The sequence below is a fragment of the Podarcis tiliguerta genome (genome assembly GCF_965153285.1).
Source record: "Podarcis tiliguerta genome assembly, chromosome: 1".
NCBI lineage: Eukaryota > Metazoa > Chordata > Lepidosauria > Squamata > Lacertidae > Podarcis > Podarcis tiliguerta.
The window spans coordinates 121,132,129-121,144,772 of record NC_139534.1 but is presented as its reverse complement, the minus strand read 5'-3'; the positions used below and the strand labels follow the sequence as shown (position 1 = coordinate 121,144,772).

Here is a 12,644-nt window from a genome sequence, read left to right as displayed (position 1 = left end):
TGGAAATAAACCACAAGTCCTATGCCGCAGTGTGGGGTTAAAAAGTGGGTTACAGATTTGATAAGTCTGATTACCACAGTACATGGCAGCCTACAGAATTTTTCTGAAGAAAGAAAAAGGTTCCCTATACAGTAAAATTCCTGGTTAGATCTAAAAACAAACCAACTTGGGATACATACATATAAACACTCCAATCTTGCTTGTTTTCATATACATGTTGTTAGTCTGTGGTTTTTAAACATTTCAATATATGCTTTTCCCCTCAAGCATTTGTTGTGGGGGGTCATGCAGAAGGGTGGTTCCCCCCCCCCCCAATAGCTTGAAACTGACATGTGGGAACTGTGGCCACAACTGACATAAGTAGAGCAGAAAATCAATGAAAATAGTTGCCAGAATTGACTTTTCCGCAAACATATCCAAGCTAAATTTAACTCCCACCATTACGGAACAGCAACTGACACGCTTGCAGTTTTAGGGTTATGCCACCAGATAGCAAAGTCAGAGTCGAGATGCAAACACTGCAATCCTAACCCCACTTCACCTGAAAAGAAGTCCCACTAAATTCAATAGGACTTGCTTTTAAGTAAAAACGGGACTTTAGTTTCCTATTGCATACACACATTTCTTTTGCTCCTGATGCCTAGGATAATAAATTGTGCAGGTTTTCAAGGCTGCATCTTGAATCCAACGCACTCCTAGCATGAGGGATAAAATATGCAAGGAAGCTGATCTCTGAGTTCCATCAATTCCCCTTTGCAGCCCGATCTTGATTTTCTACCTTTTACGCACCTATCCTTTTTATTTAAATAAAGCCCTCCCAAAGAAAGGAAGCCTTATTCCCCAAAATTTATCTTCCAGACACCGCCCCCCCCCCCAAAAAACCCCTGCAACAACCAACAGTTCCACAGCAGGATACGCAGAGACCGCCACACAAAGCGGTGCATGCGCAGTCTGCATTTATGGTGTTGGGAGGGCCAGGGAATTGATGGCCCTGTGGATGGTATTGAACTACAAATCGCATCAGCGCCTTGTCATCACTGCCAGTGGTCAGAGATATCAAGACCTAGTCCAATACTCTAACCACTACACCCAACTGACTCTGACCTGTTGACTGAATGTAGGCGGGGGGAGAGAATCTCTCTCAGCTGCTATCATATTGTTAATCTTTGGAAGAGAAGAATGTAAGCAGAGCCCTGCTGGATATGGCCAAACGAACCCCACCTTGGGCAAAAAAAAATCCTGCATTTCAAGGGGTTGGTCTAGATGACCCACGTAACCCCTTCCAACACTACAATTCTATGATCCTATTCTCAAAGTGGCCAGCCAGAAGATGCTTGCCTGTGAGGAAACCCAAAAACATATATATTATTTTCCCTTCCCACTCCCACATGCCTAAGTATTTTTTTACCCCCCCCTTGTAATTTCATCTCCCTTTCTCCTTTCACACTCAGCGTGTACCTTATTCCCTGCCTTCAAAATTCCCATTTATTCCATCATCCCTCCTCCATGATCCCATTACATTTCTGCTCTATCCAATCCCTTTTGGTTTCCAGTCTATTGTTATTATTAATAAATATGAAAACTTTTCTCTCACATTCTAATTTCCTTCACTTTCTCCTTGAGCTTTTTCCCCACTTAGGAGAGAAACCTTCCTTCCTTTTGCCCCTGAACATCTCCCAGCCATCTTGACTCTGAAGGCAAGGAGTTGTTGGTGTAGGCACCAGCCTAACCAAAAAAGCTATGACATAATTAAGGGGCTGGGCAGGCAAGAGAGAAGAGCCTGTGGCGCTGAGGCCTGCCTGTAAGTGGCCCAAGGCCCATCGTTCGAATAACATGGTTCTAGATTTTGCACAGATATGCAGCCATTCTGATTACTGCAAAGCCGTGCCTGTCCAGCCCTGTCCCAAAGAACTCATCCCTCCCACAAAGGAGTCAACCATCAATACATAAAGGAAAAGTGGCTTTATAAATCAGTCTTGTAACTTTTGAGAGAGACCGCACACCTGTCAGGTTTTACTTGACCAAGACATACCTTACCCGCTGATATTTTAAAATATATGCCGCTGAAAGATTCCTGGCTTTGAAATTTTGAATTGTAATTCTAATTTATACAGCTTAGATTTTAAGAGATGCCTTCAAGAAGTTCACAAACAGTAGTTAACACATTACCAGGTAGCATGGGCATAGTGGGAGTGGGGCAGGAAGGGGCAGCTGCCCCATGAATAAAAATCAAAAATATATAATTGAGGTTCTGCCCCCCCCCAACAAAAGGCCTGCACCCCGCAACAAAAATCCTAGCTATGCCCATGCCAGGTAGTCAGCCTCAACCACCTGCTTTTCCAGGTGACTGAGGTGGGATTATACCCCTAAAATACTCCCCCTTTCCCCCTTCTGTTTCTAACGAAACACATAACACACTCTGGGGCCTCAAATGTCTTTTTAGACAGAGTATTCCTAAGAGGCTATTTCTCTTGGACAGTGGACTTCACTTGCTTTCCTCCAGTCTCCTGGAGCTACAAACATCTGCCTGCAATGAGGAACAAATAATCTTCACAACAGAAGCAGCAATCCCACACACACCTACCTGGGAGTAAGGCCCCTGTGAACTCCACGGCACTTACTTCTTGAGCAAGCACATACAGGATTGTGATGTACAGCCTATTTTTCATTACAAAGCAGTCCCGAAGAGATCACTTCATCAGCTGCATGGAATATTTTATTGGAAAAAGGCATATTTTTCCTTTGGACAAATTAAATACAGTGGTACCTCGGGTTAAGTACTTAATTCATTCCGGAGGTCCTTTCTTAACCTGAAACTGTTCTTAACCTGTTTTATGAAGTCATTTTTTACATGCTGTAAACCGCCCAGCATAGCTGGGGAAACTCAGCCAGGTGGGTGGGGCATAAATATTATATCATCATCATCATCATCATCATCACTACTACTACAGTGGTACCTCAGGTTAAGTACTTAATTCATTCCGGAGGCCCTTTCTTAACCTGAAACTGTTCTTAACCTGAAGCACCACTTTAGCGAATGGGGCATCCTGCTGCTGCCGCGCCGCCGGAGCACAATTTCTGTTCTCATCCTGAGGTAAAGTTCTTAACCTGAGGTACTATTTCTGGGTTAGCGGAGTCTTTAACCTGACGCGTATGTAACCTGAAGCGTATGTAACCCAAGGTACCACTATAATGTATGGCATTTTAACCTTGGGGTGGGTATTGTTTTCAATAGGTTTTCATTTTGTGTTTTTATATTGTCAACTGCCCTGTGATGCGGTAAGCAATAAATATAGATTGTGCAGGTTAGCCTGCAAGGCCCCAACTCTTCTCAGGGATTAATGTACTCTGCTAATTAGGTTTGGGGTGAGTGTATTATGCAGCTCTATTTCTTCCCAAGATTACTATTTCCACCATTCAATGGAACAGCAATCTACAAATCCTGTTTATTAAATTTGTATGCCGCCCTTCATCAAAAAAACCTCAGGACAGTTCACAGCATAAAAACACAGAATAAAACCACAAAAACAGTACTTAATAAAGACAAGAACAAAACAAACCAGTAAACCACCCCTCCCCATATATATCCCTGGGCTCCTTTGGAGAAAGTTGCTAAACTTTTTAAAATAACGGCAAATTAGATTACGATCTGGTTAACTACAATAACAAGCTTCCCCCCTCTTTTTTTTTTTTTTTGTAATGTACACAATACTATTATTTTTTCCTTTTTGTTTTCTGCGTGGGTACTGTTTCTTGTGTCTTATCTTACTCTGTGCACGTGTCGTTTTGTGCTTTTTTTTTTCATTTTTCAGTAAAGCATCCAAAACAAAATATAAATAAATAACGGTGAGCAACAAGCTGTCCCGCAGAAATACATACGCATTGGCAGAAGGGGCCTGCTCTTTCGCAGACCCCCCCGGGCTGTGAGCCGGTCCACCAGCCTGGGGCTGCCCCCCCAAGAACTCTACTCCGCTGACTGCCTTGCCGATGGTGAACCAGTCGCTGATCTGGTCCAATGTGAGCTTTCGCAACATCTCTGCCCCCTCGCCAAGCCAAGCCAAGACAACCCAGCAGGGCCAGCGCCCCCTAAGAACCCAGGTTAATTGCTAGGCGCCACCCACAGCCACGTGCTAAACATTCCGCAGGCAGAATTCTGCGACTCCTCTTGAATGGGCGTGGCTTCCGGTGCAGAGCTCTCCTGCGCATCTACTCAGAAGTAACTGCCGCCGCGTTCAAACGGGGCTTGCGCCCAGTTTAGGCGCGCGCGGCGCACGTGCGTAAGGACCGCACAAGCCCGTTTGAATCCGAAGTCCAACTTCAACTCAGGCGCGTTTAGGCCTGCAAGCAACCTTGCGGTGCAATCTGCTTTCCGCACCTTTACTCGAATGTAAGCCCTGCAGTGTGAAATGGGATGTGTGTATATTAGAGAAAGACCTGCATCCTTTACTCGCACATGCTTAAAACCATCCGGTGAATTTTCGTGTTTTTGCTACCGGCTGCTCTTTCCTCCCTAAATTGGAAACTGCGCTGCAAAGAGCTAAGGGTGTGTTTGTTGGACTACAACTCCCATCAATGCCTAGCTAGAAGGAGCAGTGGTCAGGGATGATGGGAATTGTAGTCCAACAACTTCGGGGGGGGGCGCAAGGTCGATGAGAAAGACTGATAGATAAAACCCACAATATACGGTTTATCTATACTTCTTTCGTCGATCGCGCAAAATGCAGTTATCTCGTCGGTTTTTCTTCCACCCACGAGTAAACGTGCCTAGAGGACGGGGTCGGCTCGCTTTTCCTCTTTTCTTTCGCAATTCTAAATAAAAATGTAATCTACCTTACTGCAGGGTAAAGGGGGCGAGTAGTCTTTTTGGGGGTGGAGGTTGCCGCACACAGCAATGCAAGCGGCGACCACTTTGCACTCTTGCATAGCTGATCTCCAAGGATCTCTTTCATTCTTCCAGCTAATTAAATGACAATCTGATCATCCGAGAGGAGACGATTTGCATCCTGTCAGGTTGCTTGGGCTGCACCGAGGAGTTTCTACCCAAACATTTGTATTGTTTATTTTTTTGCTGCTGCCCAGTATGGATGGATATATTATTATTATTAAATTTCAATACTGCCCTTCTTCCAAATATCACAGGACGGTTTACAATATAAAAACACAAAAGTGCATACCATAATAAGCCACTCTGCTGGAGGGAAAACATGCACTTCATACGCACTTTTTTAGTTACAATGAGGTTAGCAATTGTTCTACGGCAGGCAGGCGGCAGTCCAGTTTAGCCCACAAACAGCGCCATCCTGTGCAGTGTGGTACAGCGGTTACAGCATCAGACTACAGATGGGGAAGACCCACCCAGGTTCAAGGAAACCCGCCCCCCACCAAAAAAATCAGCAACGATGCTCGTTGGGTGATCTTAGGCCAGGCACTTCTTTCTCAGCCTAGCCTACCACGCAGGGCTGTCGCGAATATAAAACGGCAGGACGGAAATCTCATACACCTGCTTGAGGGTATACAGGTAAAAATAAAGAAATATAAGTGTATGTTTGCTCAGAAGTAGTTCCCACTGTGCCCAATGGCTCCTACTAATGCAGCTGCCTGGTATGTACTTAAAATCCATTCTCAACAACCTGGATTTGCGATCATCGTCAAATAACTTCAGCGAAATAATTACTGAGCGGCTGTAAGAGAAGTACTGTGCCTGTTTACAGTACACGTGTCAAGCTCACTGGATCTCGTGGGGCCAGCCACTGCCTCTCAGCCTAACCTACCTCGCAAGGTTGGTGTGAGGGATTAAAATTAAAACTACGTGCGCCACCTTGAGCTCCTTGGAGAACCTGCCGCACCGGTAACCTATGCTGCTTTTGCTATTGGGAGGAGACAAGCGCTTGCGGTGAAAAAATAAAAAATGACAGCCTGGGCAAGCAGGTTTAAGATGCTTAAATTAAGAAGCATGTGGCTCGCACGTCGAACTGCCCCAGTCTATGCAACCCTATTCCGAGGGAAATTTTGCTGAATTCAGTGGGACTTATTTTATTCCCATGTTGCACAGTGATGTCTCCAAACATGCGGGTCCTAATGGTTCAAACAGATGCGGCGGCGTTGTTGTTTTAAAGAGGTTTTATTGCAGCCCGATCCTATGCATTATCAGGAGAAAAATCCCGCGGAATTTAATAGGCTTCATCCTCACCCTGAGTAAGATTGCAATCTTACTTAGGAGCAAGCCCCACTGGATTTATTTCCCAGTAACCATGTACATAGATCTGGCTCTAATTTGAAAGCGAACACGATTTGAGACCTTTCGAGCTGAATCCTGAGCGACCGGGGAAAGCTCGAGCGGCGCAGGAATTAATTCCTATCCTAGGAACTCTTGTCCAGGCGATTATTTTTTTAAAATGCTGCTCCTAGTCTTGCTCAATGCAATGGGCTCTGCTCGCAAATCCGGCTCGCGTAAAAACGCAGCTTTTAATATCTGGATGCAGTAGATTGAAATCGGTGGGAGCGGCAGCTTCAAAGCAAAACTTTCTGCAATCGTATTTGTAAATTTATGGCTGTAAATTTGCCTTGCGCAACCGCTTCGAGGTTTTTTCCCCCCACAGTCAAACGACATATAAAATAAAATAAAAGCTTGGGCCACGCGAATCATCCCTATTACAACCTGCAGTCCACCACCGGGTAGGGCAGGCGAAAGCGGCTGCTGTCGTGCGAGCTCCTCCAGGGTAAGGGGGCGCTGCGAGCGGAAGGAAGCGGACGAAGAGGCGCTCTAGGCAGGCCTCGTTCTTCTCCCGGCAGGCCTTGCGACGGTCGGCGGTGGCGGTCCCGGTGGCGGCAGCTTTGTGACCTTCGCCGTCCTCCTTTGTTGTGTCACAGGCTTCGAGGTAGGCCCGGCCTTTTGCTCCGAGCCTTCGGAAGGCTTTGCCCTATTCTCCCGGCGAGGGAGGCGGCGTCGAGGGCCTTCGTCCCCGCGCCTTGGTGGCCGCCCGGCGGCCTTGCGGAAGGGCGAACGGGGTTGCCTTGGCTACGGGACCGTGAGGGAGTGTGGAGAGAGAGGGAGACTTGAACTCACGAGCCAAGCCCAAGGGGTCAGCCGCAGAAGCTGGCTTGGCGGGTGAGGCCGGTCTGAGACTCAATCCCGGAATCGTGGAGATGAGAGGGACTCCAGAGGGTCATCTAGTCCAACCCCCGCTGCGGTGCAGGAATCGCAGCTGAGGGATCCCTGGCTCTTCAACCCACTGTGTAAAAAAACAAAAATATCCGGTGAACGAGAGTCCACCCCCACCTTGCACTGCTGAACAGCTCTTGTCATTGTAGATATGGGAGGGACCCCCAAGGGTCAACTAGCCCAACCTCCTTGCAAAGCAGGAATCTCAAACAGCCAGGACAGATGACCACCCAACCTCTGCTTAAAAACCTCCAAGGAAGGAGAGGCCACCACCTCCTGAGGGAGTCTGATCCACTGCGAGGCATTGTTCCTAAGGGAGGTGGGCAACATAAGGCTTGCTTCTTTTACAGTGAGTGAGTGAGTGTGTTTTATATATGCAGTGGATGCTCGGGTTGTGAACATGATCCATGCGGGATGCACGTTCGCAACCCACAGCAGCACGTCTGTGCATGCGCGGGTTGCAATTCGGCTAAACTGTGCATGCACAGTTTAGCGCTTCTGCGTATGTGCGACCTCCGAAACCCAGAAGTAACCTGTTCCAGTACTTCCAGGTTTCGGAGTGTCCATAACCTGAAAAAACGCAACCTGAAGCGTCTAACCCGAGGTATGACTGTATTCTCAACATTGGGTCCCCAGATGTTCTTGAACTACAGCTCCCGTGATCCCTGGTCACGGTGGCTTGGAATGATGGGCATTGTAGTCCCAACATATGAGGCCCCGATATTGAGAAAAGCTGCCTAGCCCTAACATGGCTTACGCCCAAAGTATCTGAAAACCTCCTCCTCCCCACTCAACTCAGAAGACCTATGTGAAGGTCGGCTAAGCTACTATAAATCAGGTGGTGGGTGGGTCCTCCTCCAGAGATGGCCCAGCATTTCACTTTTCCTGCAGAGACAGCAGCAGCAATTTGCAGAGCAGGAAGAGATGGTAGAAGTTGTTCCGGCTGCCCAGAAGTTAGAAAGTCTAGTCAGGGGGGCTTACTCTCATGATAGTGAATATAGGATTGCATCCATCAACAGTCGCCACCTGTCTCATCTCTTGGTGCTCTGACCTCAGAGAAGGGCGTTCAACAATGATCTTAGTGTGCAGTCCGTCCAGCACTCCTTCAGTTATCTAGGGCTCAAGTTGTGTGAGGCCTTTAAAGGTAAACGAAAGCAATTATGCCTAGAAATGGACTGGCAAAGAGCTTTCAGAATCAGTGAGAGATATTCCCACTAGGCCAATTCACAACACGGCAAATTTATTTTGACATTTCAAGTGTGCATGATATCTGCATATTAGACCATTTTCTTCATGTTGACTTTTCCTGTCTAAAAAGATGACACCTCAGAATATGTCAGATGAGCAAACAGCATTGAAGAGGCATTTGACAGCCATTGGTAGAATTCCTGCATTATCATCTGTGGTCAAAATCATATGACCATGTTCACTGGCATAATCTGGTCATTCCACATTTTGATTAAAGCTATCTCACACCTCTAAATGTTGTAGTGACTGAACTCTTAAGCAAAAGTTTTTAAGCCTGCCCTGTGGTGGTTGGGGCTGCCCGTTAGTTGGGAGGTTGTACTCCAAAACATCTAGAGGGCATCAGGTTGGGGAATTTTGCCATACACCTTGGAGTTAAAAAGACCATATTGAAGGTAACACATTACCCCAAAAAATGCAATTAAACATTGATTGGAGTTGGGTATGTTGCTAAGCATTCTCTTGATTTTAAGTATAGTGGTACTTCGGGTTACAAACTTAATTTGTTCCGGAGGTCAGTTCTTAACCAGAAGCTTTTCTTAACCCAAGGTGCACTTTCGCTAATAGGGACTCCCGCTGTCGCTGCGCCACCAGCACGCAATTTCCGTTCTCATCCTGGGGCAAAGTTCGCAACCTGGAGCAACTACTTCCGGGTTGTTGTTGTTTAGTCGTGTCCGATTCTTCGTGACCCCATGGACCAGAGCATGCCAGGCACTCCTGTCTTCCACTGCCTCCCGCAGCTTGGTCAAACTCATGTTCGTAGCACCTTGTGCCCTCGGTCTTTCCCAACTTCAGTATCTTTTCCAGGGAGTCTTCTCTTCTCATGAGGTGGCCAAAGTATTGGAGCTCCAATACTTACATATACAATACTTCCGGGTTAGCGGAGTTTTTAACCGGGAGCATTTGTAACCCGAGGTACCACTGTACCTGTAATGAGACCTATGCCTGTAACTCAGGGATGGGGAACCTGTGGCCCTCCAGGTATTGTTGGAACCTAACTCCCATTAGTCCCAGCCAGCATAACCAATGGTGAGGAATGGTAGGAGTTGGTAGCAACATAAGGACGGCCACAGGTTCCCCACTCCTTTTTTTCAAAAACAACAACTGTATCCTTAATGTTAGACATTTGCTAACTTCAAAATACTAAGACTGCCATTCTGTTCCAACTTACAGATGTTTAAGAGTGCTTTGACAAGATGGTGGGACATGCAAAAGATTTACCATGCTCAAATTCACCAAGAACTATGGGTTGGTGTCCTCTTAACCAGCCTCGTCTTTTACAAAATCTCCTATGGAGGTAAGTTTTGTGCGTTTCTCTTCTAAAGTTGCAATTATAGGTGTCAGCTAAAATTGGCTTGGGGAGGATATTAGCCCAACAGAACTATAATGATAGTGAGCTACTGAATCAAAACAAAAAAATGGATTATGTTTATGGTTATATGTAAAAAAAATATACAGAAGTAGCTTTCATTCATTTGAATGCAAAATAGCAAGCTACAACTTGTATAAACTATAATATTAATAGCAAAATTCTCAATATTCTGAGAGGTGCCATCCTTAACTAGGGCCTAACTTCAAATAAGAAATTCTATGTGAATTTTTATTATTATTATTCTTTTTTTGAGTTTGTTTTTTTTAAAGCTTGATTTAATCAAAACAGCTTCAATGAAAGGTGCACATTCCATTTGGTCTGTGGAACACTATGGTAGGCCCAGGATAAATCTTGGATTCTTCTTGTAAAAGATTAACAGATTCCCACACTTCTGTCTTGGATTACTTTCATGATTTATTCAGGTACATGTACCAGTACAAATTAGTTTGACTAGTCCCTTATTGTATGGCCCATATTTACCAAGTTGCACAGCAGTATTTTCTTACTATCTCTTTCCAATAAGTAGTGTAAATGTTGTGCATCTCAATCCTATCCATGTTTACTGTGAAGACTATCCCAAACTCATGGAGATTTATCCCCAGGCCACTGCATAGGACTTCAGCCTTAATAAAAACCTCAGGTGTAGAATTGCCTCACTTAAGAATGATTAGAAACTGGTAAACTGGGTAGTCTTGAATTTTGACCTCTGATGTAGATGTAGTAGTCATGTTTAAAACATGGCTTAAATCTGGCTTTTTCATTGTGCCTAAATTTGACGAGAACTGTTGATTAGTAGTTTTCTAATTAATTTCTTCATTTTCTTAGGTAAAAAAAAGTCACTGGAAAATAGTAAGTACTGACAGCTTTTCTTTTGCAAAATATTTAATTAGTCAAGACAGAGCTTGAAATAGCTCAAACAAATTGTAAAATAGTTCCCAATCATTGATGCTGGGGGTGTGTACAAAACTCTGAAATTGCTGCTGCCACTTCTGAAATGTTCTGAATAAAAAATCATTTATAACCAACTACTGTATATTGCAGGCATTTGCCCATAATATTTTAAAACCAAACCTACATGCTGTTATATTTCATCATCCAGCCAGCTAGAACCTGATTGGTATTAAAATAAATAAATAGTCACTGTCTGCGCCAGATCAACAAAACTGATGTCCCTTACAAACTTCAGGTATATCTGTGCTCTTGAGTGCTGCAGAGGGCATAGCTTGTGCAACAGCTGCCCAACTGCTGAGGGCACCAGCAGTGTCTCCTTGCTAGAAGCCACTGAACTGCGGCATCCCATTTCTTCTCTGAGAAGCGTTGCAACTGCTCTAGTTAGTGTTTGCTTGTTGTCACTAGGGTGGAGATTGCATCAGCACAGCAAAGGGGCTCTCAGACTAATCTTAAAGACACTTGCTAGAAAGTAAGGCTCCTTGTACTCAGTAGTCATGCATAGGATTGTGCTGCTTGTCTACCTAGATTTTAGCGTACTGCGCGTTTTGATTTTAAAAAATGGATGAACTTAAGTATCCTTTTACCAATATAGTCATTAAAAGTATTGGTTTCTCAGAAACATAACTAACAAAGGGGAAACGTTGTTGGAGAAAACTCACTAACACACTTTCTAAAGGTGTTGCCAGGTTTCATATGTGTTCACACCAGGTTGATGTTTCATATGTGTTCACACTACTTGATCTGCAATATTTTTCAGTCCTTATAAAGTGGCTAAACATGACAGCGTAGAAGTTGAATGCAAATGGCTTCCTGAAAATTGCTCAATCAATTGAGTTTGTGTGTGTTGTTTCAGAATCCTCTTCTGGCCATTAAATGTTCTTCAGTATGAATTTGAACCGCCATCCTGACTGTAGATGAAGCAAGCTGCCACCATGGAAAATTAATTGTGTACAGCATTAGCACAGTGGTAATCTGCCATGGACTGAATAAATGTGTTGCTCAATAAATGTGCTGTCTATTATTAGTGCAATTTGTATTACCTTAATCACATGCCACTTCCAAATATGATCAAAATCTCTTATTATGTGTGACTTTTATTTATTTCTACTTGTTATATTCTGCATTTCAACTCTGCAGTACAACACAATAGCAGAGTAGGGCATTAGTATGTTGACATAACACATAATAATATGCCTGGCATCTATTATATGGGTTTAAACCACAGCCTTCAGTCAGATTCCCAGGGCAGCTTACAGAATTTCAGAATATAAGAAGGCTGACAGCCAACAAAAACGCTAAAAAAAGCAGGATCTGTAAAAACGGCATAAGAAACTGCCAGCCAAGAGAAAACAAATCAAAGGGTCTGAGAAAATAAAAGACATTTGCTTGGTGCTGAAATGTCATCAGTGTAGGTGTCAGCTAAATCTCACCAGGGGAGAGCATTCCACAACTATTACTTTTGCAATACCTCAGAAGGTAGGGGAACCTGGAGAAAGGTCTCTGAACATCTTAGGACATGAGTGGAGAACCTGTGGCCCTCCTGCTGCTGTGGACTAGAACTTTCATCTCTCACAATTGGCTATGCTGGCTGGAGCTGATAGGAGTTGGGAGTCTGACAGGTTCCCTACTACTAGTGTACAGAGTGGCAAGTGGTTTTTAAGGTATGCTGGTCCAAAACTTGTGCTATCCCAAATGTGAATTTGCCATTTGTTCAAGTGGTTTCACACTTTCTTCTGTTCCATTCTTTAGACTGTTACTTTATACTCTTGATCAGAGGTCAGCAACCTAAGGCCCATGGGCCAGTTCTGGCCCAGGGAGCTTCCTGGAACTGGCCCACAGCTGTTCTGTGGATCGGGGGGGGGGGGATTCTGTGCTTTCCCCCCCCCTGCGGCGCCATTTTTTTTCTGCCGCAAG

The 12,644-nt window shown here is 44.7% G+C and overlaps 1 protein-coding gene and 1 long non-coding RNA gene across 3 annotated transcripts in view; one reads left to right on the top strand and one right to left on the bottom strand.

Moving 5' to 3' along the window:
• The window catches only part of TDRD9 (tudor domain containing 9), a 116,872-nt gene extending 111,908 nt beyond the window's left edge, over positions 1 to 4,964 (bottom strand). Inside the window, exon 1 of one of the 2 annotated variants that reach the window (XM_083433700.1) lies at positions 4,831 to 4,964. In XM_083433700.1, coding sequence (XP_083289826.1) covers positions 4,831 to 4,949 — 119 coding nt within the window. In that variant the 5' untranslated portion in view covers positions 4,950 to 4,964. Of the gene's footprint in view, positions 1 to 3,879; positions 4,383 to 4,830 lie in introns of those variants that run through there. The other variant, XM_083433699.1, reaches the window with a different exon arrangement.
• A 1,763-nt stretch (positions 4,965 to 6,727) lies between these two features.
• On the top strand, positions 6,728 to 11,737 carry LOC310677673. Its single transcript, XR_014511359.1, has 4 exons — positions 6,728 to 6,878; positions 9,581 to 9,704; positions 10,605 to 10,628; positions 11,584 to 11,737. It is a non-coding gene; the product is annotated as an uncharacterized lncRNA (long non-coding RNA).
• The last annotated feature ends 907 nt before the right edge of the window (positions 11,738 to 12,644 follow it).